This window comes from Saccopteryx leptura, chromosome 3, assembly GCF_036850995.1.
Source record: "Saccopteryx leptura isolate mSacLep1 chromosome 3, mSacLep1_pri_phased_curated, whole genome shotgun sequence".
Classification (NCBI taxonomy): domain Eukaryota; kingdom Metazoa; phylum Chordata; class Mammalia; order Chiroptera; family Emballonuridae; genus Saccopteryx; species Saccopteryx leptura.
In genome coordinates this window covers 207,131,143-207,158,662 of record NC_089505.1, presented here as the reverse complement: position 1 = coordinate 207,158,662, position 27,520 = coordinate 207,131,143, and the positions used below count along the sequence as shown (strand labels likewise).

Here is a 27,520-nt window from a genome sequence, read left to right as displayed (position 1 = left end):
TAATTAAAAAAACGTGTTTTATGCAACTATTTAATCAAAACATGTTATTAATAGATATGATTTAAGGTTAGATTTCCACTTTAAAACTCAAATTTGGGGAAAATACTTATAAATAAAATTATACGTATTTGGAAATTAATAGATAATGAAATTATACAACATTATTTAAATAGATAATGAATTAATACAACATGAATTGTGCTTACCTGTCTATGATTGAATATTCACTGAGAAAGAAATAATCATGAGTCTACATGTCGTATGTGCCCGGTCATATTTCAATAAGAAGTACACAAAGCCATTTGCATGCTCGTTATATCATAAGCTCTCTCAAGGTCCCCCGTGAGGAGTGCATGCGTCTCATAATCACGTCTTGCCGCACTGTACTGATCCTTGACGAATCGTCATGTCAAATACAAATACGTCACATCGCAAGCAACAGATCAACTCTGCATTGATCGAATACAGACGTTTACAGATGAGTCTTCCAATTTCAAAAAGGAGAACATGTAGAAGGACACTTTTCAAGGGAGAACAGAACCTACAAAAGAAGGAATGTCTTCCCTAAAGGAGGACGATTGGTCACCTTAATATAGTCTTTAAAATTAGTGTTTTGGATTTCTACAGATATAGTCCCAGAAGTGGAATCACTGAGTCATAAGGCTGTTACATTTTTAATTTTTTGAGGAATCTCCATAGTGTTTTCCACAGTGGCTGCACCAGTCTGCATTCCTACCAACAGTGCATGAGGGTTCCATTTTCTCCACATCCTCATCAACACTTGTAGCTTACTGATTTATTGATGAGAGCCATTCTAACAGGTGTGAGGTAGTATCTCATTGTGGTTTTAATTTGCATTTCTCTGATGATTAGTGACATTGAACACTTTTTCATATGTATATTGGCCGTCGGTATGTCCTCTGTAGAGAATTGCCTATTTAGGTCCGTTGACCATTTTTTCATTGTATTCTATTTTGGTCTTAAAATGTATAAGTGCTTTATAAATTTTGGATATTAACCCCTTATTATATGTATCATTGGCAAATATGCCCTTCCATTCAGTGCGTTGGTTTTTCATTTTGTGATGGTTTCATTTGCTGTGCAAAAGCTTTTTAGTTTGGTGTAGTCAATTTCATTTATTTTTTTTCTTATGTTTTCCTTGCCCAAGGAGATATATCTGAGAAAATATTGCTGTGAGAAATGTTTGAGATTTTACTGCCTGTGTTTTTTTCTAAGATTTTTATGGTTTGGAGGCTAACGTTTTGGCCTTTAATCCATTTGCTTTTATTCTTGTGGATGGTAAAAGAAGGTGGTCTAGTTTAATTTTTTTGCACTTATCTGTCTGGTTTTCCCAATATTATTTATTGCATAGATTATCTTTACCCCATTGTATGTTTTTGCCTCCATTTCAAATATTAATTGAGCATAAAGGCGTGGGTTTATTTCTAGGCTCTCTATTCTGTTCTGTTACCTGGACATTACTGGTTGTTTTTATGCCAGTATCATGCTACTTTGATTACTGTTGCCTTGTAAGTATAGTTCGATATCAAGTAGTGTGATTTCTCCAACTTTGTTCTTCTCCCTCAAGATTGTTGTGGCTATTCTGGGTCTTTTGTGTTTCCATATAAATTTTTGGAGTATTTGTTTTGTTCTGTAAAATATGCAGTTGATATCTTGATAGGAATTGTGTTGAATAGATTGCTTTGGGTAGTATGGATATTTTAATGATGCTAATTCTTCCTATTCATAAACAGTATATGCTTCTGCTTATTTCTATATTCCTCAGTTTCTTCAACATCTGATAATTTTCTGAGTATAGGTCTTTTACCTCCTTGATTAAATTTATTCCTAGATACATTATTTATTTAACTTTGATGCAGTTGTGAATGAAATTGTTTTCTTAGTTTTCCTTTTTGATAGTTCGATATTGGTGTATAAAAATGCAACTGACTTCTGGATATTTATTTTGTACTGTACTACTTTACTGAATTCATTTGTCAGTTCTAGTAGTATTTTTGAAGAATCTTTATTGTTCTGTATAAATAGTATCATGTTATCTGAAGATAATGACATTTACTTTTTCCTTTCCTATTTGGATGCCTTTTATTTCTTCTTCTTGTCTGATTGTTGTGGCTAGGACTTCCAGTATGTTGAATAAGAGTGGTGAAAGCAAATATCCTTATCTTGCTCCTGATGTTACAAAAACACTTTTCGTTTTTTTCCTGTTGTGTATAATGTTGGCTGTGAATTCGTCATATATGGCTTTTATTACGTTGAGGTGTTTCCTCTATTCTCACTTTGCTAAGAGATTTCATCATATATGGCTGCTGGATTTTGTCAAAAATTATTTTCTTGCATTTTTGATATGTTCATGTGGTTTTCATCGTTTATTTTGTTTATGTGGTGTGTCACATTTATTGATTTGCAAATTTGTACCAGCCTTGCCTCCCCAGAATGAATCCCACTCGGTCATGGTGTACGATCTTTTTCATGTATTGCTGGGTCTGGTTTGGCAGTATTTTGTTGAGGATTTTAGCATCTATGTTCATCAGGAATATTGACTTATAATTTTCTCTTTTTGTAATGTTTTTATCTGGTTTTGGAATCAGGATAATGCTGACCTGGTAAAATGAGCTTAGGAGTTTTTCCTCCTCTTTTTTGGACTAGTTTGAGAAGGACAGGTGTTAGTTCTTTGAATGTTTGGTAAATTCGCTTGTGAAGCCATCTGGTCCAGGATTTTTGTTTGTTGGGAGATTTTTGTTATTATTATTGATTTTAGAGAGTGAGAGAAAAAATATTAATATGCTACTCCACACACTAATGCATTCATTGGTCAGTTCTCACATGCATCGTGACCAGGGGTCAAGCCCACAGCTCCGGTACGTGGGTATGACACACTAACCAACCGAGCGACCCAGACAGGGATGGAGTTGTTTTTTTTTTTTTTTTACCTGACCAATTTGGATTTTGTCCTTTAATAATTTTCAAAGGAAAACCATGAAGTGGCTTCTGGTTCAGTAGAGACACTGATCAAACCTTGGTAAAAATGGCAGGTTTGCAGACCTTGGGTAATGTGGTCAAATTCAACAGGCCAAAGGACTAAGTTTTGCACGATGAGGTTCTTCCTGCTCACTGGATTTGGGCCAGTTTTCCATACCCTCCTCTGCCAGCATCATAGTCCTTTCGATACTCATCTCGTACCTGGCCCCCAGACCATCCACGGCCATATTGCCTGCCCTCCTTAAAGCCTGCGTCCCAGTCTGTGCGAATCACCCGGTCATCCAAACGAGTTCCACTTATGTACCGCATGGCATTTTCTGCATCTGCTCTTGAATAGTACTCCACAAAGCAGAAACCGCATGCTGTTTTCTTCATTTTATCCAGGCCCATAACAATTTTCTTTATGTCACCACTTTTGCTGAAGAGTTCATAGATTTGTTCTTCAGTTGTGTAGAAGGAAAGATTTCCAACATACAACGTACAGCTTTTTTTGAGTAATTTCTCCTGTTCGTGAATGTTACCCTGGAAGTGCTGGTCCCGGTACCTGCTCAGCTCCACATATGAATCGCTGCTCAGCGCCTTCAGGAGGCCACCTGACATAGTGCAGACAGGGGGACGAGGACGCCGCCACTCCCGGGAAAACCGGCGCCTCAGAGGTGTTTTTTTTTTTATTACTTTCTAACTTCATTAGTTGTAATCTGGCCATTCTGATTTTCTGATTCTGCCTGATTCAGTTTTGGAAGATTGTATATTTCTAGGAATTGCTTCCTTTTGTCCAGATTGTCCAATTGTCATATAGTTGTTCATAATATTTTTTTTACAATCCTTTGTGTTTCTTTGGTGTGAGTTGATACTTCTTCTCTTTCATTTCTGATTTTATTTATTTCAGTCCTCTCTCTTTTTTTCTTGGTGGATCTGGTTCAAGTTTTGTCAATCTTGTTTACCTTTTACAAAGAACCAGCTCTTGGTTCATTTATCTTTTATATTGTTTCTCTTAAGATTCTATTTCATTTATTTTTCTCTCTGATTTTTATTATTTCCTTCTTTCTACTCACTTTGGACTTCTTTTTTTTTTTTTTTTTTTCTAGTTCTTGTAAGTGTAGAGTTAGAATGTTTATTTCAAATTTTTCTTGTTCCTTGAAGTAGGCCAGTAATGCTATGAGTTTCCCTCTTAGGACTGCTTTTGCTATGTCCCATAGATTTTGGGTTTTTGTGTTCTCATTTGTTTCAAGGTATCTTTTTTCTCTTCTTTAGCGAGAGAGAGAGAGAGAGAGATTTAGGAAGGGAGAGGGATGAGAAGTGTCAAATTGTAGTTGTAGAACTTTAATTATACATTGACTGCTTTTCATACATGCCTTGTTTGGGGGTCTCAACCCGCAAGCATGGGATTTTGTCTATGATCCTATGATGCTCAAGCTGGTGAGCCTGCACTCAAGTTGGGTGAGCCTGTGCTCAAGCTGGCAACCTCAGGGTTTTTTAATGCTCTATCTACTGCCCCACCACTGGTCAGGTATAATCTTGGTCTCATTGTTAACCCATTTGATTTCTACCTTGACCTCATTGTTAACCCATTTGTTGTTTAGAAACATGTTACTTAGCCTCTGTATATTTGTATATTTTCAGTGTTTTTATCCTCTTGTTGAATTGCTCCCTTTATCATTATGTAATATCCTTGTCTCTTAAGATAGTCTGTTTTAAAGTCTATTTTGTCAGATGTAAGTATTGCTACCCCAGCTTTTTTTTCCCTTTCCCTTTGCATGAAATATCTTTTTCTATCCTTTTATTTTCATTCTGTATGTTATCATTTGTTGGGCTTCTTGTAGACAGCATATCCATTCAACTACCTTATGTCTTTTGATTAAAGCATGTGAGCCATTTACATTTAAAGTGATTATTGATAGATACATATTTATTGCCATTTTATTCATTTAACTATGTTTCTTTGGGTTTCTTTTCTCCTTTTTTTTCTCTTTTTCTCCCTCTTCCTCCTCTGCATCCTCCTCCTCATCTCCTCATCCTCCTCGCCTTCTCCTCCTCCTTTTCTCTTTCTCCTTCTCTCTTCTTCCTCCTCCTCTTCCTTCTCCTACTCCTCTTCCTCCTTTTCATCTTCTTCCTCCTCTTCCTCCTCTTCTCCTCCTCTTCTTCCTCCTCCTCTTCTTCTATTCTACCTTCTCCTCTTCCTCTTTCTTCTCCTCTTTCTCCCTCCTTTTCCTCTTCTTCTTTCTCCTTCTCCTCTTCTTCCCCCTTCTCCTCCTTTTCTTCACTTCCTCTTTTCCTCTCCTCGTTATTGTAGTCGTCATCATCATCATCAAAGTTCTTGTAGTACTGGTTGGGTGGTACCAAACTTCTTTAATTCTTATCTTGTCTGGAAAGCTCTTTATTTCTCCTTCAATTTTAAATGATAAAAGCTAGACAAAAGAGAGTTTGCTTGGTATGATGGGCACACACTTAGTGTGCAGATGCTGTCTTTCTCTTGCTGCTTTTAAGATTCTCTTTGTGTTTAACATTTGCCATTTTAATTATGATGTGTCTTAGTGTGGGCCTCTTTGGGTTCTTCTTGTTTGGAAGTCTCAGAGCTTCCTGGATTTTTGTGTTTTTTTCTTTTATCAGGTTAGGTAAGTTTTTCATCATTATATCTTCAAATAGATTCTTGATAACTTGCTTGCTGTATTCTCCCTCTGATTGTTATTCTTCATGTTGTCCCAAAGGTATCTTAAGCTAATCTCATATTTTGCCATTGATTTGAGAGAGAGAGAAAGAAAGAGAGAGCGAGGGAAAGAGTGCATAACTTGTTTTATTTAGTTGTTCCATTTAGTTGTGAACTCATTGGTTGCTTTGAGTCTGTGCCCTGACTTGGGATTGACCTTGGCATGCTGGGACAATGGTTAAGCTACCCAGCTAGGGCCAAACTATCCTCACTTTTTTCAAATTCTTTTTTGGCTGCTCACATTGAGTGTTGTTTTTACCATTTTTTTTCCCAAATCTCTGATTGGATCCTGTATTTCATCTAAACTATGTTTATTCCTTCTAGTGTATTTTTTTTTTTAAATATACAGAGCAACAGAGACGGACAGGGACAGACAGACAGGAATGGAGAGAGATGAGAAGAATCAATTCATAGTTGTGGCACTTTAGTTGTTCATTGATTGTTTTCTCATATGTGCCTTGACTGGGGAGTGGGGTGCTCCAGCTGGGCCAGTGACCCCTTGCTCAAGCCAGCAACCATGGGGTCATTTCTGTGATACCACACTCAAGTCATTGACCCCCTGCTCAAGCTGGTGGGCCTACGCTCAAGCCGGCAACCTCAGGGTTTCAAACCTAGGTCCTCAGGACCCAGGTCAATGCTCTAGCCACTGTGCCCCCACAATTAGGCTCTAGTGTATTCTTTATTTCAGATATTAATCATTTCTGACTGGTCCTTTTTTATGGTTTCTATATCCTTTTTCATGCTGTTGAGCATTCTTATAATTAGTGCTTTGAACTTTATATATGATAAATTGCTTGCCTCCATTTCATTTAGCTCTTTTTTTGGAGATTTCTCCTGTTCTTTCATTTGAGGCATGTTTCTCTATCTCCCCAGTTTGACTGCCTCTTTGTGTTTGTTTCTGTTTATTAGATTGATCTGTGACTCCCAGTCTTGATGGGGTGGCCTTATATAGCAGGTTTCATGTGGGTGGAGTAGTACAGTCTCCTTGATCGCCTGAACTGGGTGCTCCAGGAATGTCCCTTGTGTGTGTTACATGGGCCCTCTTGTTATAATTGAATCTTGATGGCTACTGGCCTGTTTGTATGTGGGATCAACCCTCAGTCTGGCTAACTGTGAGGCACAACCTTGACCACGGCATGCAAGCTGCTGTGCAGGTGCTGACCACCTGGAGCAGAATTCACCTCAGCAAGGTCTGGTGCTTGCTGAGATCTCCCATTGGCTATGCCACTTGGGAACCTTATTAGATCCTGTCTGATGTTGTCTAAAGCTGGCCACTGGGTATGTTGTTTCTGGGCTTCTTGGGAGGGACTCTGGTACAGGCAATGTCAGATGCTGCCCGAGACTGGCCTTGGGCAACCTGTTTTGAGCTATAAGCAATTTACGGTTTGTGACTGCCTCTGCTGGGCCTGGATGTGCACAGGAAGGACCAAGCTGCACACCAGGCCTGTTTTTTTATACCAGCACTGGGCCTGTGGGTGAGTCAGCGAAAGTCCCAGAGCACCCCGAAATCTGCTTCTGCCTGCCTCCACCTGCAGGCTGTTAGGTTCAGTCACTGAGAGAACCTGGAAGTACTCGAGGTGTATGAAGGAGGTTTCCAGTGAGTCACCTCTAGGGGACCAGAATGACACATCTTCAAACTTGGTGCCAGTGCTGGGTCTGAGGCCACTCAGCAAATGCCCCAGGTATACCAAGTCTAGCTACTGCCCACTGGGTGCTTGCATGCTTTTGTGGTGGGGTGGGGTCCCAAGGAGTCATCAGGGTGAGATAAGCAGTGTTTATCAGGCCCAAAGAGACCACAACAAGGCCATGAAAAGGGTGGGCTCTGCTCTGGTTTAGTGTGCAAAGGAAAGTATCCACATCTCACATTTTATTTGCCATTATACACACCACATACTTTTAGGGCCTTCCTTTCAGCTTAGTGTCTCATGGTCTTTAGTTATGAAACCCTGACTCATTTTTCTTGGTAACATCTTAAAAATAAATAAATAAAAACCACACTTGGGTTTAAATTTGGGTTCCCATGTAACATTTTAAGTATTTGGGTTTCTTTCTTGCTCACTCAAACCTTCTATTTCCTCACTTCCATGAAGTAGGGTAAGGGAGAGGCACAGACTCTTGTTCTCTGAGGTCCCTCTGGTCCTGAAGGAATGTTTGTGGTTTGGGGACCACTGAACTTGGTACCTCACTTAGATATCAGAGTTATGCTTGACTTCCAAGAAGCATGGTTTGACTCTCTCATTCGTAACATTTGCTGTCCCAGTACAGCCTAGAAACTGCATCCTGAGAAATCCTGTATCATGTCACCAATTGTTATAGCCATATGCCATGTAGCAAGCCAATAAGAAATAGTAATTAAGAGCATTCTAAAGTCAGACTGTCTGGGTTCAAATCCAGTTTCACCACTTAACTGGCAAGTCACTTAACCTTTATGTGCCTTAGTTTCCTCACCTGCAAAATAGGGTTAATAATAGCCTAATATCGTTTTAAGGAATTCACAGAATACATATTTATAAGCTCTTCCAATAGTAAGTGTTAGATTAAGTGAACTGAAAGTGGTAGTCAATCTAAATCCCAGGACTCAAGTAAAAACATGCAGAGGAACTTATGGCTGGGAGTGGGGGTCCCTTTTTAGTAACCCAACAGTTATGGTGATCATGTTGTGGGTTTTGTTTTTTTTTTTGTATTTTTCTGAAGTTGGAAACGGGGAGGCAGTCACACAGACTCCCGCATGCGCCTGACCGGGATCCACCCGGCACGCCCACCAGGGGGTGATGCTCTGCCCATCTGGGGCGTTGCTCTGTTGCGGCCGGAGCCATTCTAGTGCCTGAGGCAGAGGCCACAGAGCCATCCTCAGCGCCCTGGACAACTTTGCTCCAATGGAGACTTGGCTGCAGGAGGGGAAGGGAAAGATAGAGAGGAAGGAGAGGGGGAAGGGTGGAGAAGCAGATGGGCACTTCTCCTGTGTGCCCTGGCTGGGAATCGAACTCAGGACTTCCACATGCCAGGTGGACACTCTACTGCTGAGCCAACCGGCCAGGGCCTGTGATCATGTTTTCTAAATTGAAAATTAGACACTTTATTAACTGCAAGATATTTTAGTTCTACTCCTGACTTTATGCCATATAAGGAGAACTATAAAAAATTAGTTGTAATGATGATATTTTATAAGAATACTGCAATAGATTATTTGAAATTGAAGTTGTTTTTAGATATATGGTCACTCTCCATGTAGGCATTAAGTACCCTCATATCTTTAAAATAAAAAGATCATTTGAAATTCTTTAAAACAAATAAACCTCCAATAGTTAAAAAATAAAAATCCTGGCCTGACCAGGCAGAAGCGCAGTGGATAGAGCATCGGACTGGGATGCGGAGGACCCAGGTTCGAGACCCCGAGGTCGCCAGCTTGAGTGCGGGCTCATCTGGTTTGAGCAAGGCTCACCAGCTTGAGTCCAAGGTTGCTGGCTTAAGCAAGGTGTCACTCGGTCTGCTGTAGCCCCATGGTCAAGGCACATATGAGAAAGCAATCAGTGAACAACTAAGGTGTTGCAGCGAAGAATTGATGCTTTTCATCTCTCTCCCTTCCTATCTGTCCCTCTCTCTGGCTCTTCACCAATAAATAAATAAATAAATAAATAAATAAATAAATAAATATTCTGACTAGCATGAGATGTCAGCTTATGCGGTCCCATTAGGGAGGATACAGTTTTCCCCTCCATCTCTTTCTGCTTTTTTTTTTTCCTTTTTTTAAAAAAAATTTTTTTTATTGATTTTGTTTTTTTTTTAATAAATAAATTTTTATTTTAATGGGGTGACATCAATAAATCAGGGTACATATATTCAAAGAAAACATGTCCAGGTTATCTTGTCATTCAATTCTGTTGCATACCCATCACCCAAAGTCAGGTTGTCCTCCGTCACCTTCTATCTAGTTTTCTTTGTGCCCCTCCCCCACCCCCTCCCCCTCTTCCTCCTTCCCTCCCTCTCCTGCCCCCCCCCCCCCATAACCACCACACTCTTGTCCATGTCTCTTAGTCTCGTTTTTATGTCCCACCAATGTGTGGAATCCTGCAGTTCTTGTTTTTTTCTGATTTACTTATTTCACTCCGTATAATGTTATCAAGATCCCACCATTTTGTTGTAAGTGTATATGTGCCACATCTTCTTTATCCAGTCTTCTATTTTTTTTTATTTTTTTTTTACAGTGATTAAAGCCTTTAAGCAAACTCTTGGCCAATACAGCAAGAATCCATAAAAGAGTAGTGTCCTTAACATGTTCACCAAGTCCAAGTTGGCCCCAACACCATGCCAAGTCCCTGATAAATGCAACCCAACCCCAGTTGAGTCTGTTAGGAGCTGTTCCAAGGAGCAAGAGTCCAGGAAAAGTCCATATCCAGGAAAAGTCCGCATGGCACTGGAATTGTTGTCACAATTCTATACTTTGCAGCTCACGTCCAAGTCCCAAGGACCGCTGCTTCTAGCTGGTAATGATTCAGGTAGACTGGAAAAGCCATCTGCAGCATGTGTGGAGATGGAGCTTCTGTTCTCCTCTGCCTGGAGAGATGAGACCAGGTTGCTTTTCCCTGGAGCTCTGCGACTGTGGCTTGGTAAAGAGAACCCTGGGATACACTAAGCTGGGTGGCAAAGGTAGATTCATAATAGAAGTTGGCAAAAGGGGGAAAGAGAGCTCTAAATTAAGAGTAGGTCTCTCTGCTTTTAAACAAAAACTTACTTCATGCCCAATTCTCACACAGCCAAGGTCACCAACCAAGGAAGCCTTGATGGTAGCTAGACTTACAGATAGAAAAAGACAGAAGGCTTTGTCCAGTGGCTCAGTGGATAGAGGGTAGTTCCAGCAGATGGATGTCCTGTGTTTGATTCCCGGTCAGGGCATACAGGAGAAGTGCCCATCTGCTCCCCCCCCCCTTCACCTCCCTTTTCTCTACCTCTTCCACTTCCAAAGCCAGTGGCTCAACTGGTTCAAGTGTGGCCCTGGGCACTGAGTATAGCCCGGTTGGTCTGAACATTGGCCTCAGGTGTTAAGAATAGCTCTGTACTCAAGTACTGGCCCCAGATGGGGGTTGCCAGGCGGATCCTGGTCGGAGCATATGTGGGAGTCTGACTCTCTATCTCCCCTCTTCTCACCTTAAAAAAGAAAAAGGCAGAAAACTGTTGAAAGCCTACTTCATGTCAGCCAGTTTGTAAAGACTGTCAACCTTACTCAAACCTCAGAATGAACTTCTGTGGTAAGCATTATGACTCCCATTTTATAGCTGAGCAGGCCTGTGGTGGCAGGCTTTTGAGAGTCACCCTGGGCACTTTCCATTTTGATGCTGATAAGTTAGTGTCCCTGTGGTCCCTTTTCTGAACACTCACTTTTATAAGCAAAGCAAACAGCTCCCTGCTGACTACTTCGCTTTGCTGCTGTTTGTTTGCATATTCATTCATTCATTCATTCATTCATTCATTCATTTATGGTGTGTGACCTTTCAGGAAAAATTTACTCCTATTCTTAGTTTTCATTGGGAATTATCATATCAGGAACTTACTTTAGGGTTAGTCTGGAAGTACCACAGTAAAGATGTTACTGTGAGAAGGAAATGGTAGAAGCCACTACAAATGCAATGGTTCTCAAATCTGTACTCTCATGTCTACTGGGTGTCTGTCTCTGTTTGGGGGTCTTACGCTGCCTGAAACAGAAAACATGATCCTTCAGCCTGAGCCTGGCCCTCCTTGGGGTGCCCTCTTATAGGGAGTGACACCACCACTCCCCCTGGGAGCAACAAGACTTATGACATACAGGGAGCTCTTCAACTTTGATGAAAAAAAGGACAAGTGACCTAATAGAGAAAAATGACAAAGGCTATAAAAAGACATTGCTCAGGCCTGACCTGTGGTGGCACAGTGGATAAAGCGTCGACCTGGAAATGCTTAGGTCACCGGTTCAAAACCCTGGGCTTGCCTGGTCAAGGCACATATGGGAATTGATGCTTCCAGCTCCTCCCTCCTTCTCTCTCTCTGTCTCTCCTCTCTCTCTCTCTCCCTCTGTCTCTCCCTCTTCTCTCTAAAATGAATAAATAAAAAATAATTAAAAAGACATTGCTCAGAAAAGGAGCTCTAAAGAATCAACAAATAGAAAAAATACTTAAATGTCTAGCTGTCAGGAAAATGCAAATTTAAATAACAGTGAAATGCTGCTTTATGTCCAGTAGTTAAACGTGCAAAAATAAATCACCAGGTGCTGTTAGAAGTATAAGGAAAAGGCAATTCAGGCATTACTCAAGGAAATGTAAATTGCAAAAGACTTTTTTTCTAAGCGGTGTGGCAGCTTCTCTGAAAATAAAAAATCTACCCTTTGATTTAGCAACACCCAGCCACACTCCTGGGACTCTCCCCCATAGCTACAAACCCATCAGTACGTGAGCAGGTGTTACTGCAGTAGAAGAAGTTAAGGGACAAATGGTGTGTTCACCAATGTGATCAGGCTTATGGTTCATTCACACCCTAGAATAATGTACAGCCATTAAAAAGAATAAAGTCAAGCCAAATAAAATAAAGGTGATTTGGTGGGACTTTCATAAGATATTATTGATGATAAAAGCAAGATGCAGACAAGTGTGCCTATAAGACCATTTTTGTTAGATGAACAATGGCAGATTTCTTATAGATGTGCATTCTATGTGATGCATTTGTCTCTATTTGACCTTGTGTGCAGGGAGAAAAATATCAAAGTCCCACCAAATCACCTTTATTTTATTTGGCTTGACTTTCTTAGTTCTTAATGTAGATTATAGAATTGGAAGTTGACATGGGAGTTGGAGGACAGGCTAGGGCATCCACACCAAAAAAAAAAAAAAAGCTACATATATATGCAAAATACATACATGATTATTCTGTATCTATGTAAAATTATATGTATGTATCTATGTATAATTGATGTCTTTACATAGAGTTAATCTTACTTTGGCACTGCCCGTTTAAAAATTTTTGGTGGCTTTCTCATTTCAAAATAAAGTACAGGATTTCATTTGTCCAAGGCCCTGCAAGGACTGGCCCCTGCCTTTATGTCCAGCCCTCGTCTTAGGTCATTGCTCTCCAGCCTTGCTCCCTACCTAGCCTTGGGGTCTTGTCCAGAGTTGTTGTCTCTGGACATGGACCTACAGTACACCAACTCCCCTTGGCCGACCTCCTTCTACTCATTCTTTGGAACTCAGGGAGCCCTCCCTGACCCCTCGTTGACTCCCGAATCAGAGCTCTTAGTGACACCCTATGCTGCTAGCTGGTGTGGCACTCAACCACAGTTGCAATTAGATGTTTGTGTAATTGTTTGTGTGAAGTCTGACCCCTCTAACAGAAAGTAAGCTGTGAGAGGGCAGGGATTGTGTCTGTCTGGCCCTCCTGTAAGAAAAGATGCCCAGTGAATATTTCCAGAATGATTGAATGAGTGAATGAATGATGCAACCGTGCTGTTGCACAAGGGGAGCCATACAGGGAGTCAGGAAATCTGTCCTGGTCCCCCTGCTGCCGTAAGCTTGCTGAGTGACACTGAGCAGTTGGTGTTCCTCTCAGGGCCTATTTCCTAATGTGTAAGTCTCCCTTCTGTTCCCCCTGCTTCTCTCCACACCATTCCTGGCTTCTTCCTGATTCCTGTTCACTGTTCAGGGAACTTTCCTTTTCCCGGGGAAAAACAGAAGCCATCCTCCTGCTGCCAGAGGTGTGGGAGTTCAGCCATACATCTTCTCATCCACTACCGCCTACTCACTCATTCACTCATTCACTCATTCATTCCTTCACAAGACATTTTAAGTCTCCACCATGGTGTGTAGATAGACTCCCCTTTGAATCCTGCTTCTACCTGCCTTCCCATGGACTGCTGTTGAGTTGGAGAGAGATGGTGCCTAATCAGCAAAGCAAGAGGGGGATGCTGGTGTGTTTTTGAAGGTAGTCTCCCTAAATTAAGGTTGGGTTCAAAAAATCCTTGCAGATAGACAAATGGGGGATATTTGCTTATTATTTGAAATTACTGGACATACTTGCCTACACTTGGTCTAGTGAATGTTCTCAATTTCCCTGTGCTCTTGTAGCTATACTGATTGCTACTAAGCAAAAACTTCAAGTTTTAGTTTATTTTTTTAAGGTTTTATTTATTGATTTGAGAGAGAGAGAAAGATGAGAAGGGGACAAGGAGTAGGAAGCATCAACTTGTAGTAGTTGCTTCTCATATGTGCTTTGACCGGGCAAGCCCAGGGTTTCAAACCAGCGACCTCAGCGTTCCAGGTCGATGCTTTATCCACTGGGCCACCACAAGTCAGGCTCAAGTTTTAGTTTAATGTCTTTCCCTTAAAAGTTGTTCTTCTGTCTTAACAAGAAAGTCAAATCTGGCCTGACGGGTGGTGGCGCAGTGGAGAGTGCATCGATCTGATCCCAGATTTGAAACCCCAAGGTCACTAGCTTGAGTATGGGATCATCAGCATGGTTCAGTGGTCACTGGCTTGAGCCCAGAGGTCGCTGGCTTGAACCCAAAGGTCTCTGGCTTGAAGCCCAAGGTCCCTGGCTTGAGCCCAACGTCGCTGGCTTGAGCAAGGGGTCACTGGCTTGGTTGGAACCCTCTGGTCAAGGCACATATGAGAAGCAATCAATGAACAATTAAAGTGATACAACTACAAGTTGATGCTTCTCATCTCTCTTCCTTCTGGTCTGTCTGTCTCTCTCTAAAACGAAAAAAAAAGTCAAATCTGGAGCCAGATGAATAACCCATTTGGGGCATCAAGACTCTCTCAGTCTTAGTGGCGGCAGTAAATGTTTAGTGACTGGGTTGGCGTGCAGGGTGCCAAGGCTGCCGTTCGTGTCCTTCCCCAGCGTTTGGCTGACATACTCCCACCATGTGATCTGCCGGGAGTCGATCAGAGACGCTAACCACTGGCTGTGACAGAAGGTTGGAATCAGCTCCAGCACGCCACTGCATGTGGTCCTCGCATCCTTAATCTTCATCACATCCCTGACTTGCTTCCAGTCATTGTTTTTTATCTTAATAGCTCCCATGTCAGCCAAGAATAGAGGCCTGCCTGACCTCACCATTAACTCCTCCCTCTGCCTTGTCTCCACATCAGTCACTGGCTCCTATGACTTTTCTCTCAAACTGGTCTTGAGTCTGATGTGTCCCTGGTTTGGCCTGGCTTCCGCCACTCTCCTGCTGCCGCACTGCCTCTCTTCTGCTTCTTTTGCCTCCCTGCTTGCGTCCATCAACCACTGTCCACTCGGTGTATGGTCAGCCTGTGGACACTTAAATTATGTCACGCTCATCTTTTGTTTAAAACCTGTCTGTGGCTGTCCCTTGCCATTGGGATAAATCCCAAACCCTTAGCACATCTTATCTGGCACCCTCCAGACTCCCTCATGCACCCTGACTTGGCCGCCACCTGCCTCTGCAGCCTCCTTCTCTACCTGTCACCCCCTTGCTCTCTTTATTTCAGCCATTTGGAACTGTTTGTTTTTCCCCTCAAATGGACCAAACTCCTTGATTCAGGACCTGCCCTTGAAGGTGCTGCTTCCTCTATCTGCGCCCTCCGCCCCTCCCGCTTCTTCTCCTGCCCCTGGCTGGCTAACTCCTCTCACCCATCGTTGATCTGTCCTTCTGTGTCCCATTCAGCATGACTTCCTGGGGAAGGCCCCTGCCTACGTGTCTGTCCTTGCCTTCTCAGGGTCTTCTCCATGAAGTGAGACCCTTAAGGGCCTGGGATGATGCCCACCATGTTTGCTGTCACACTCCCCGCATTGCCCACCGCACCTGGCACGTGGTTGGTGCCCCACCAGTGTCGACTCCACTTCCTGGGTTTATGTGGGCCCCCATTAAAGAATGCGTGCCACATGGTCACGCACCTTCTACTTCCTGTACTGTCTGCCGCAGCTTACCAGTTTAGCACACAAAGTAGCTGATGAATAAGTTCCACCACTGAATTTAACTCTTTTCCTCAAAGAGCATCTTGGAAGATGGCTTTCTGTTTTCAACAGTGATTGTTTTTACTAACCCATTGTTTTCCCTCCTAGGTCACATCAACTGTAGGGCCTCGTCACTATTCGGAACTGTGCAAGGGACTGTTACTTTGTCTCCATCAAGCACTGTTCCCTTTTCAGAAATGATATGGAAAAAAGAAAAGCATAAAGTCACAGAATGGGAATCAGGCCACGATGTCCAGGTGTACCCACCTTTTATAGACAGGGTTAATTTAAGCACTACGACAGGTGACCTCCACATTTCTAATTTAACATTGTCGGATGAAGGTGAATATGAAATTGAATCTCCAAACCTTGCGAATGTCATGAAATTTAATCTGATAGTCCTTGGTGAGTATTCCATAACTTGGTTTGTTTAAAATGACAAGTTTCCAACTTTTTATAGACTCATACAAATTAATGTCTTATGAGAAATAAAACAGTTTATCACAGGTTGTCAGGGCTTTCCTCTTTTCTGGGATAGAGAGCCACTTTCAGTTCTCCCATTGTCCTCTGGGTGATGAGGGGGTGTGACTGAGATGGGGAGAGCCGCACCAGCTGGGTGGAGGTACCTCCCTTATCTGCCAGAATGTTCTGGAAAAGGGTGTCATGGCAGCAGTTCACTCAGAACTCTGAGCTCCACTGATAGATGGTGGTGCTCTCTAAGTCAGTGTGTTTCCTCCTGCAGCCTGCTCTGGATTTTTTATTTCCTGTGTCACTTTAAACTGGAGCTGGGTATATGTCCCAGGGTCCCGTGCTTCCCATAGGTGCTTCCGGGTTGTTCTCCCTGCCTCATCACCAAGGGTCCTTCCTTGTTGCAGTCATCCGTGGGTGCCTGGGTATATCCAGTGTTAGTTTCATTCAGTTTTATTGAGGATTAACTGATGTACATCACTGTACAGTGTAAGTTTCAGACGTATAGCTTGATGGTTTGATGTACACATGTTGTAACACAATTACGCTAGGTTCAGCTAACACTCATCTTCTCATACGCAGACAATAAGGAGAAAAGAAAGAAGAAAAACAGGATAAAAAGTTTTATTCTTGCTTTGAGAACTCTTAGCAACTTTCCTGTGTGTTCTGCAGCAGTGTTAACGGTCACCACCACATTGTACCAAAGTTTGTACCTTTTGACCACTTTCCTCCAATTCTCGATCCCCCTACCCCTCACCTCTGATCTTTCCTATCTCTGTGAGTTTGCTGGTTCTTTTTTTAGATTCACATGTCAGTGAGATCATACAGGACAGTACTTGTCTTTCCCTATCTGACTTATTTCACTTAACATAGTGCCTTCATGGTCTACCAGTGTTATTGCAAATGGTAAGATTTTCCCCTTTTTATTTATTTTATTTTTTTTATTTTTTTTTTATTTATTTTTTTTGCATTTTTCTGAAGCTGGAAACGGGGAGAGACAGTCAGACAGACTCCCGCATGCGCCCAACCGGGATCCACCCGGCACGCCCACCAGGGGGCGATGCTCTGCCCACCAGGGGGCGATGCTCTGCCCCTCCGGGGCGTCACTCCATCGCGACCAGAGCCACTCCAGCGCCTGGGGCAGAGGCCAAGGAGCCATCCCCAGCACCCAGGCCATCCTTGCTCCAATGGAGCCTCGCTGCGGGAGGGGAAGAGAGAGACAGAGAGGGAGGAGAGGTGGATGGGCGCTCCCCCTGTGTGCCCCGGCTGGGAATCGAACCCGGGGCCCCCGAACGCCAGGCCGACGCTCTACCACTGAGCCAACTGGCCAGGGCCCCCTTTTTATTTTTTATGTTTTAAATTTTTATTTTTCAATTACAGTTTATATTCAATATTATTTTGTGTTAGTTTCAGGTGCATAGCATAGTGGATAGACAATCATGTACTTTACCAACTGATCCCCCAGTATTTCATGTACCCAAGACTTCCTTATTTTTCATGGCTGAGTAATATTCTATTATATTGTATGCACCACAACTTTTTTATTCATTCTTCCATCATTGGACACTTAGGTTGCTCCCATGTCTTGGCTATTGTACATAATGCTGCAGTGAACATCACCCCAATTTTGCTTGATCATTTTCATTTTCACTGTTTCTGATGTTCCTGCTGTCATAAATCTTGGTGATAGTAATATTCAAGTAAAAGTTCTTCTTTATGTCCCTTGCTGTCTTTTGTAATGATCCATTCCTGCCTCTAGTTACGGCGCCCCATGGATATAACCTAGACCTTGTCATTGCTATGTCAAGGGTTCCTTGACATACGAACCCTCTGTCACCTCAGTGTCAGCTGTCTCTCCTCATCTGTTTGAGGCTTACTCCCTTTGCTGTGCTCTGATAGCCTGTAGGAAGCTTAGCAAAGGCCTGTTGAGGATCGGAGTACAGGGGGGTGAGTTCCACCAGGAGGCAGTGATACTGGCCATGTTAAATGTGGGCCTTCAAGTCCTGGTTGGAGAATCTGGATTTTAGCCTATGGCAGTGAGGAGCCACTGTATCCAATACTGTGACTTGATGAAATATATTTTTGGAAGATTAATCAGATGGGTAGGTATTTATGGTGGATTAGGGAGAAGAGACACCAGGTGAGAAGCTACTGTCATCATTCAGGTAGACAGAGGTGTGGGTAGTGGACATTTGGAAAGGAAAGACTCATATGCTAAGAAAGAGTCAACGATACTTAGATTTCATTATAAAAAGATGTAAAATGACTCAAGGTTTCAGATTTGATTGACAAAACGATTGGTCATACTTTTTCTTTTAGAAATGAGGAAGTTATACTTTTTTGAGGGTGTGTTTAGTTATACTTAAATGAGTTCGTATTCTTCCGGAGACACCAGTACTAACGGAAAACTTTCAGAGAGAGGGTATTTTAGAAGGGGGTTTCCTGGCCCCGTTTCCTTCAGTGTGTAAGTCGCTATCTGGCTTTCCCTTTTCCCTCAAAGTCCCCTTAAAATTTCCACTAATAATGTTTATTAGTTCTTTCGCATCCCCTTACAACCTTTATTGCTTTGGTAATGTTCATGTAGGCAGAATTAACTGTTTGTTCTATCCTTAAATGGTCCAGACTGGTGTATAACTTTTTATTAAAGTTAGTGGAAATACAAAAATACCATCTGATACGTATAAGAAGTTCCCGTTTCTTACAGGGTGGTGAACTGAATTAATTAATTTATAAAGTGACTAAGTTACCTTAGGGGATGAAGTAGGCACATTTCTTGCCTGTGTAATGCTGCTTGAGAGGGAGAGTTGTACTGATCTTTGCTAGTCATAGCTGTGGTTAGTCCCGTTGCAGCCAGAACATATGAAATGTCAGAGGTGGACAGATCTGCGGTGCAGAAGGTCTGAGCTGGGGGCTGCAGAAAGGTTTTGCATACTTTTTGGCAAGCAGCTAGGCTTGGCTCTTCCAGGTTTGGTATGTGACAATGGCAGTACCATGCAACCTCCAAGAAGGGCGTCAGTCCAGCTGAGTGGACTCCCACAATGTGGAAGGTAATACTAGCACTTCCCCATGTCTCCCCTTACTGCATTTTCGTGTTCCACTTGACCTTTACAATGACCTTAGAAAGCATGCTGTTCCCTTTCACAGATGAAGTGAGACAGACTTAGCAATGGGTTTCTCCATTTGTAGAACAGGTGCCAGGGCTGGATGATTTCTTTAAAGCCTTGCAGCCTCTACGAGAGCTATGGTTCAAGGTCACACAGCAAGCCAGGGCTAACACTCAAAGCTCCCAACTCCTGGTCAGCGACTCTTACTGGCTCACACACCCTCCTGAAGGGCTTTACCTTGCTGGCCTTGAGCTCCACTACAGGCAGCCTTTGTCAAGTGCTTACACTGTGTCAGGCACTGTAATAATAATTACAATGCAATTCATGTCTGAATCAGTATCAACTGGTTTCAACTTCATTACAGTCATGTAGTATGGATACTATTAGCTTCCTTAATATACAGGATAGCAAACCTGGGCACAGAGGATTCAGCAACTTGCCCAAGGTCAAGAGGCTCTCTGTCGTAGAGTGGGATATGAACCCGAGGTAGTCCGTGTTCGTAGCCACAAAACCCAAGGTACCATTGCATTTTGCAGGTGAGCTTTTCAAGAATTGCTTTTGTATAGAGTGGAGAGAATAATTTGAGCACTATCTCTGAATTCATCCATGTACCCATCCACCCCTCCAGCTGTCCAAAATCTGCCCTCCTTATTTAGAAGTTTGTATTATGTCAAGTGCTGTGGTTAAGAGGTGACTAATACCCAGTCTTTGCTTTCCCAAGATTCATAGTCTGAGGGGGCTCATGACGTACCTCTGTTCAGGTTGAAAAGTGATGATAGAGTGGACGTGACTGAACCAGATCAGGAAACCAGGGTTTGTAACAGAACACACGGAGTGCTCACCACAGAATCACCTGGGATGGTGGGGCCCAGGAATTTGTGTTTTCAACAGCCCCTTCCCCAGGTGATTCTGATGCCCATTGATGTTGGAGAAACACTTCTATAGAATGTTCCTAAGGAAGTAGGAAGCTCGGCTTCCTGCCCCTGCAAAGTGCCCAGCCTGTAGCAGAGGCGGGCGTCAGTACACGCGGTACCTAGAACAGTCGTTTCCACCCCTGAGCTGTTCTGGGGGCCTCTGGGGCTCCTCTCAAGGGCCCCGGGAGCTGCTGTGGGGTGTGGTGGGCAGGATGGCCTGAGGAGGCAGAGGGATGAGGGCTCTGGCTTACTGCTTTTGAGTCAACCAGAGCTTCTCTTTATCCTTTGGAAGGATGGTAGTCTGCTGCCTCAGATTAAATCTGGAGAAACATTTCTAGTACTGAAAAAAAGATCAAAATGTCCTTTAACTAAAGAAAAACTATGGCAACATATAGCAAGTTATGTGAGCTAGATTAAACCTGAAAACTGAGGAAGTCCTAAGCAGGAAGGGAGGTCACAAATGACTTGGGTCTCTAACAGAGCGAACAGGCTGGGTGTCTGAGAGAGACAGAGGCCAGGAGGAGATGAGGGGAAAGGTGAGTTGAACACTTCTATGTTTAGATTACTATTTGGAGCTTAAGTGTTTCTTTGTCTTAGAAAATATGATTTTAAGTGACAGCATATTATCCCATCATCTTGATGAGCTTTACTGTTTAATTCACTTTTTAGGAGGTGTTTATAATGTATTGGAATCTTATTATCCAAATGCTACCACGACTTTTTTTTTTTTTTTTTTGCATATTCCATATATATAAGGTCTACCGGAAAGTTCTGTCCATTTTTGGAATAAAACAAAATACAAGTTTTTCTTACCATCAATAAACTTTATTAAATAATAAAATTGCCATTATTATTAATGATTTCTTACCAGCATGAGGGCAATTTGTATATCCCATTTTTGAAAAATGTTTTATCTTTTGATGCGAAAAATGGAACCAGTGCTTGTTTGATATCTTCTTCATTTTTGAATTTTTTGCCCTTCAAAAATTTTTGTAAGGACAAAAACAAGTGATAGTCGGAGGGTGCTAAGTCCGGGGAATATGGTGGATGCAACAAACATGCTTCTGTAGCATTTCTTCCTTGTTGAAATTCGTAAAAATTACAGTGGCGTAAGTGAACTTTATCAGTAGTCATGGGTACACTATCGCTTCACACATAAGACTAACGTGAATCAACTTTGTTTTAGTTAATTTGCTACGTCAGTATGTATACATTAAGTGATAAAAATAGAGAGGCACACATGTGCCAAATAAACATGTGCTTACGTGTCGAAACTTGTTGTGATAGAAATGGACAGAACTTTCCGGTAGACCTTATATTTACATGTCTTCTGAAATCTCTTGTGATTAGTTTTGGGAAGAAAGTAGAGATGCAAGAAGGTGTATGAATTAAATACACAGCTAGTGGGACAAGTTAGCATTGTGATTTTAGAGAGCAATGATGGTGCAATGTGACATGTGAGTATCCGAGCCTGTGGCATGCAGGTCCAGCAGGAGGCGCTCCTACAGGAAATCTGGGCGTGAGGTCTCTGTCGGGTATACACCCTACTCTGCCTATCAGTGGGGCCTGCCCCCTGTACCTTTTGCAGAACCCTTTGAGTCAGATGGCTTTTGGAATTACACATTTTTTATATTTTAGAAACATAATAGGGTCTGACCAGCTGGTGTTGCGGTGAATAGAGCATCGGACTGGGATGTGGAGGACTCAGGATCTAAACCCTGAGGCCAACAGCTTGAGCACAGGCTCATCTGGTTTGAGCAAGGCTCACCAGCTTGAGTCCAAGGTTGCTGGCTCGAGCAAGGGGTCACTCGGTCTGCTGTAGCCCCCCAGTCAAGGCACATATGAGAGAGCAATCAATGAACAACTAAGGTGCCGCAACAAAGAATTGATGCTTCTCATCTCTCTCCCTTTCTATCTGTCTGTCCCTATCTGTCCCTCTCTCTGTCTCTGCCACTCTCTCTCTGTCTCTGTTTCCTCTCTGAATAAGAACACCCCACTTAGTTATGGGGAGTACCCTGTACTCAAGCAGAAGACTTAGTTTTTAGTAAAACGTGATGAATATTTGAAGTAAGTGAGAAAAATAAAAACTATAAATCCTTATGTCAATTCAGGTGAAGGTTTGAAGCTAAATGCTTTCTACTGTCTTGTCTTAAGATCTTTGGGCTTTCAGAGTTAAGGATAAGGGATTTGGGACATGTGTGTATTCTGAGTTTGAGCAGGTAGATCAGACTCAGTGGCCTGCTCATCTCTTCAAACTCATAAGAAAGTTGGGAGCGCTTCATGAATTTATAGATGATAAGTAAGTATTACTCTTTTTGTACTAAATATTATGTTTTTTTTCCCCAGACCCTCTTCCATCTCCAGAAGTACGTTGTACATTGACTAATGAAAGCATCCTAGTCACTTGTGAGGTCTCGGAAAGTTACAGCAGACATCGAGATAAGTTAAGTTACTCATGGCATTACCCTACATCACAGTGTAGAAAAATCTCAGACCCTGGAGTCTCTGCTACCGTCAAAGAGAATGTATTGTTTTGTGATAAGGATGCTGACCTCTCACAGGAAGTACGGTGCTTTGCTGTAAATTCAATATCCAACATGACATCATCAATATATATGTCAACCTGTGTCCCACATGGTGAGTAAATAGCTCAGTGTTCTATGGCATTAATGAAGTTCATGGACCAGTGCTGGTTTGTGGGTTTTAAACTGCAGATGAAGTGACTAACATACATTTTACAAATTTGAAATATGGAATGAGTTATAATTTTCATAGACACCCTATTAGAGGTACAACGCTAACATTTTTAGCACTTTCTGTGTCAAACACCATTCTAATACATGTGTTCATTAATTCAGTCCTCATACAACCCAATGAATTGGGTACTAGTAAATATTTTATGGGGAGGAACCAAGACATAGGGACTTTAAGTTGCCTTCCCAAGGTCAACAGCTAGTGAGTGGAAGAGCATGACCCCAGAGGGGCAGGGCATCAGCCCCAGATGGGGGTTGCTGGGTGGATCCTGGTTGGGGCATATATAGGAGTCTGTCAACCTCCCCTCCTCTTAGTTGGGAAAAAATAAGAAAAATAAAAAATGGAATCAGGCCATCTGTCTCTAGAGCCCCTGCTCTTAACTATTTACAATGTGGTGTGAGAGAGAGACAGGCAGGGAGAGAGAGGTTGAGAAGCATCAACTCATAATTGCTTTCACTTTAGTTGTGCATTCATTGCTTCTTGTATGTGCCTTGACTAGGGCTGAGTCAGTGTCCTCTTGTTTAAGCCAGTGACCTTTGATCTCAAGCTGGCAAACTTTGGGATCATGTGGATGATAACCTTCACTCAAGCCAGTGACTATTGAGCAGTTCTGAGAGCCCGCAACCTTGGGGCTTCGAACCAGCAACCCCAGCCTTTATCCGCGGCACCACAACTGTTCAGGCCATATATTCTTAATAACCATTATGGTCTCACATGGTCTACAAGACTAAGTATTTGATACATTTGTCCAGGTGTGCCACAGAATTTTTAAAACATGTGATATATGACTAATTAGTCAGGGGCCTGACCTCTTTTCTTTGATTGTCAAATAAAAAAATGACAGCAGCTAACAACAGCCATTCAATGTGGATGAATCAAAATTATACCTATTTTTTGTTGTTGTTAGATCAGCAAAAGACATGTAATATAATTTTTGGTGTGCCGCAGGGTTTTAGTAATTTATGTGTGCTGGGAAATGAAAAAGGTTGAAAAGTCACTGGTCTAGGCCAGTGGTCGGAAAACTCATTAGTCAGCAGAGCCAAATGTCAACAATACAACGATTGAAATTTCTTTTGAGAGCCAAGTTTTTTAAACTTAAACTATATAGGTAGGTACATTGTTATTAATTAAGGTACTCCTAAGCTGGCCAAAGAGCTGCATGTGACTTGCGAGCCACGGTTTGCTGACCACTGGTCTAGGCTAACACCCACTTAATTTCATGATAAGCTGTCTCACCTATGGTCTTTTTTTTCCCCATTGATTTGAGGGGGTGGGTGGGAAAGGAGAATCAGAGAGAGAGAAGCTCCAACTTGTTGTTCCACTTAGTTGTGCATCCATGATTGCTTCTCATATGTGCCCTGACTGGGGCTTGAACCAAGTGCCCTCAGGATCAAGCTGGAGACCCTCGGATCAAATTACCTTTGGTCTTTTTATATTTTTTAAGTCTTAAGTACATTTGTAATTGGCAAATATTTTTTTACATTATATCTTCAGATTACAAGCAAAAGGATCAGTGATATTTTTTAAATTTTATTTAGACAATTAATTTTAACGGGATGATATTGATCAATTACAGTACATAGATTCAGAGAAAACATCTCCAGATCATTTTGACATTTGATTATGTTGTATACCTATCACCCAAAGTCAAATTGTCCTCCGTCACCTTTTATTTGGTTTTCTTTATGCCCTTCCCCTCCCCCCACTCTCTCCCTCTCCTTCTTTACCCTCCCCCTGGTAACCACTGCACTCCTATCCATGTCGCTGAGTCTCAATTTTGTGTCCCACCTATGTATGGAATCATACAGTTTTTACTTTTTCTGATTTATAATACTTATTTCACTCAGTATAATGTTATCAAGGTGTATCCATGTTGTCGTAAATGATCCGATGTCATCATTTCTTATGGCTGAGTAGTATTCCATAGTATATATGTGCCACATTTTCTTTATCCAGTCTTCTACAAAAGGGCTTTTTGGTTGTTTCCATGTCTTGGCCACCGTGAACAATGCTGAGATGAACATGGGGCTGCATGTGTCTTTACGTATCAATGTTTTCGAGTTTGGGGGGGGTATATACCCAGTAGAGGGATTGCTGGGTCATATGGTAGTTCTATTCTTAATTTTTTGAGGAACCACCATACTTTCTTCCATAATGGTTGTACTACTTTACATTCCCACCAACAGTGAATGAGGGTTCCTTTTTCTTCACAGCCTCGCCAACACTTGTTGTTACCTGTCTTGTTGATAATAGCTAATCTAACAGGTGTGAGGTGGTATCTCATTGTAGTTTAGATTTGCATTTCTCTAATAGCTAGTGAAGATGAGCATCTTTTCATATATCTGTTGGCCATTTGTATTTCTTCCTGGGAGAAGTGTCTGTTCATATACTCTTCCCATTTTTTTTATTGGATTATTTGCTTGTTTATTGTTGAATTTTGTGAGTTCTTTGTATATTTTGGATATTAGGCCCTTATCTGAGCTGTTCTTTGAAAATATCATTTCCCATTTAGTTGGCTGTCTGTTTTGTTGTCAGTTTCTCTTGCTGAGCAAAAACTTCTTAGTCTGATGTAGTCCCATTCATTTATCTTTGCCTTCACTTCCCTTGCCTTTGGAGTCAAATTCATAAAATGTTCTTTATGGCCAAGGTCCATGAGTTTAGTACCTATGTTTTCTTCTATGTAATTCATTGTTTTAGGTCTTATATTTATGTCTTTGATCCATTTTGAATTAATTTTGGTACAAAGGGACAAACTGTAGTCCAGTTTCATTCTTTTGCATGTGGCTTTCCAGTTTTCCCAGCACCATTTGTTGAAGAGGCTTTCTTTTCTCCATTGTGTGTTGTTGGCCCCTTTATCAAAGATTATTTGACCATATCTATGTGGTTTTATTTCTGGGCTTTCTATTCTGTTCCATTGGTCTGAGTGTCTATTTTTCTGCCAATACCATGCTGTTTTGATTATTGTGGTTCTATAATACAGTATAATTTGAAGTCAGGTATTGTAATGCCCCCAGCTTCATTCTTTTCCCTTAGGATTACTTGGCTATTTGGGGTTTTTTATAGTTCCATATAAACCTGATGATTTTTTGTTCCATTTCTTTAAAAAATGACATTGGAATTTTGATGAAATTGCATTAAATTTGTATATTGCTTTGGGTAATACGGTCATTTTGACTATATTTATTCTTCCTATCCAAGAACAAGGAATATTTTTCCATTTTATTGTATCTTTTTCAATTTCCCTTAACAATGCTTTGTAATTTTCATTATATAGGTCCTTTATATTCTTTGTTATGTTTATTCCTAGGTATTTTATTTTTAACTGTAAAAGGGATTATTTTTTTGAGTTCATTTGCTGATGTTTCATAAGGATTAGTGATTTTTAAAGTGGTTCATTAAAACAAAAGAAAAGGTGAACTATAGTATTATAATTTAGAATAATATCATAATTGTATAAGTAAACAGGATTTCCATGGCAAATGGAGAATATGAGTTTTTTGAGGCTGGGATGGGATGATTCTGTGAGTGATTTTTTTTTCTGAACAAATAACTGAAACAGAAAAGGACAATTAGTGAAATATAATGAATATAAAAAACTTGAATTTAATTTGATGAGTGAACCATTCTCTTTACATTTCCAGTATATCATACTATTTGAAAATTTAGATAATGACATTTAAAGTTATGGTTTTATTTTTAGACAGAGCAGTATTGACTTCTGGGGTAAAACGAATATTGGAAGAAAAAGTACAAAGTGCCTGCCAGTTTGTAACTGATGGATTTGTTCCTTAAAGACAGAGAAAAGACCAAACCCACAGAGGTGTCACTCACCTTGCTTAAGCCAGCGACCTTGGGCTCAAGCCAGCAACCATGGGGTCATGTCTATGATCCCACGCTCAAGCCAATGACCCCGCACACAAGCCGGATGAGCTGGTGCTCAAGCCAGTGACCTCGGGATTTTGAACCTGGGTCCTCAGTGTCCCAGGTCAATGCTCTATCTACTGTGCCACCTCCTAGACAGGTTTAAGAGATTTACAGGCATCCTATCCTTGCATGGTTTTCATTTAATCTTTGCCATTAGAATTGAAGGCTCATGTAACATGCTCTTCCCTGTAGATACCTTGAAGAAAAGAGCGTCACCATAACCTCCCTCTCACTGATGTAAAATAAAAGTTATGAATTTGCAAACAAACCCTATTTGTTATTAAATAATTGTAATTCATCTTTTAAAAACTTTTCCTCCAAAATGATTATTCACATTACACTGTAGAATTTGAAAGTTTGAGAGACATTGTTAAATAGTTCCTAGGTCCTTTAAATACAGAGTAGTGTGGCAAATGAGATACGTGTGTCTTTAAGCCCAGAGTAGTGTGACATGAGATATGTGTGTCTTTAAGTCCAGAGTAGTGCGACATGAGATACGTGTGTCTTGGGGTCCTGTTTTTCGTCTCCAGTAACCAAATGTTTTCTTCTCTGCAAATCTGTGCCTGAACTTAATGATCTAAATGGTTCTTTTCAACAATAAAAGACCAAGGTCTCTCTCTTTTTTTCCCCATGATGATTTTAAATACTTCTCTATGGAGTTGCAGGCATCATAACAGAGGTAAATCCAAGAAGGTGTAATATTTAAATAC

At 41.5% G+C, this 27,520-nt stretch overlaps 2 protein-coding genes across 6 annotated transcripts in view; one reads left to right on the top strand and one right to left on the bottom strand.

The window, feature by feature from the left end:
• Positions 1–27,520, top strand: part of CD58 (CD58 molecule) — a 67,626-nt gene that overhangs the window by 16,975 nt on the left and 23,131 nt on the right. For 4 of the 5 annotated variants that reach the window (XM_066377244.1, XM_066377241.1, XM_066377242.1 and 1 more), the window contains exons 2-3: positions 15,755–16,051; positions 22,479–22,769. In XM_066377244.1, coding sequence (XP_066233341.1) covers positions 15,755–16,051; positions 22,479–22,769 — 588 coding nt within the window. Of the gene's footprint in view, positions 1–15,754; positions 16,052–22,478; positions 22,770–26,586; positions 27,053–27,520 lie in introns of those variants that run through there. The other variant, XM_066377243.1, reaches the window with a different exon arrangement.
• LOC136397786 (nuclear cap-binding protein subunit 2) lies at positions 2,957–3,652 on the bottom strand. Its single transcript, XM_066372264.1, has one exon. It carries the CDS (start codon positions 3,598–3,600, stop codon positions 3,130–3,132), a length of 471 nt encoding a protein of 156 aa, XP_066228361.1. The 5' UTR covers positions 3,601–3,652; the 3' UTR covers positions 2,957–3,129.

What these genes read in the sequence shown, in the direction of transcription:
- LOC136397786 (XM_066372264.1), bottom strand. Translation starts at nt 3,600, where the DNA reads ATGTCAGGTGGCCTCCTGAAGGCGCTGAGCAGCGATTCATATGTGGAG.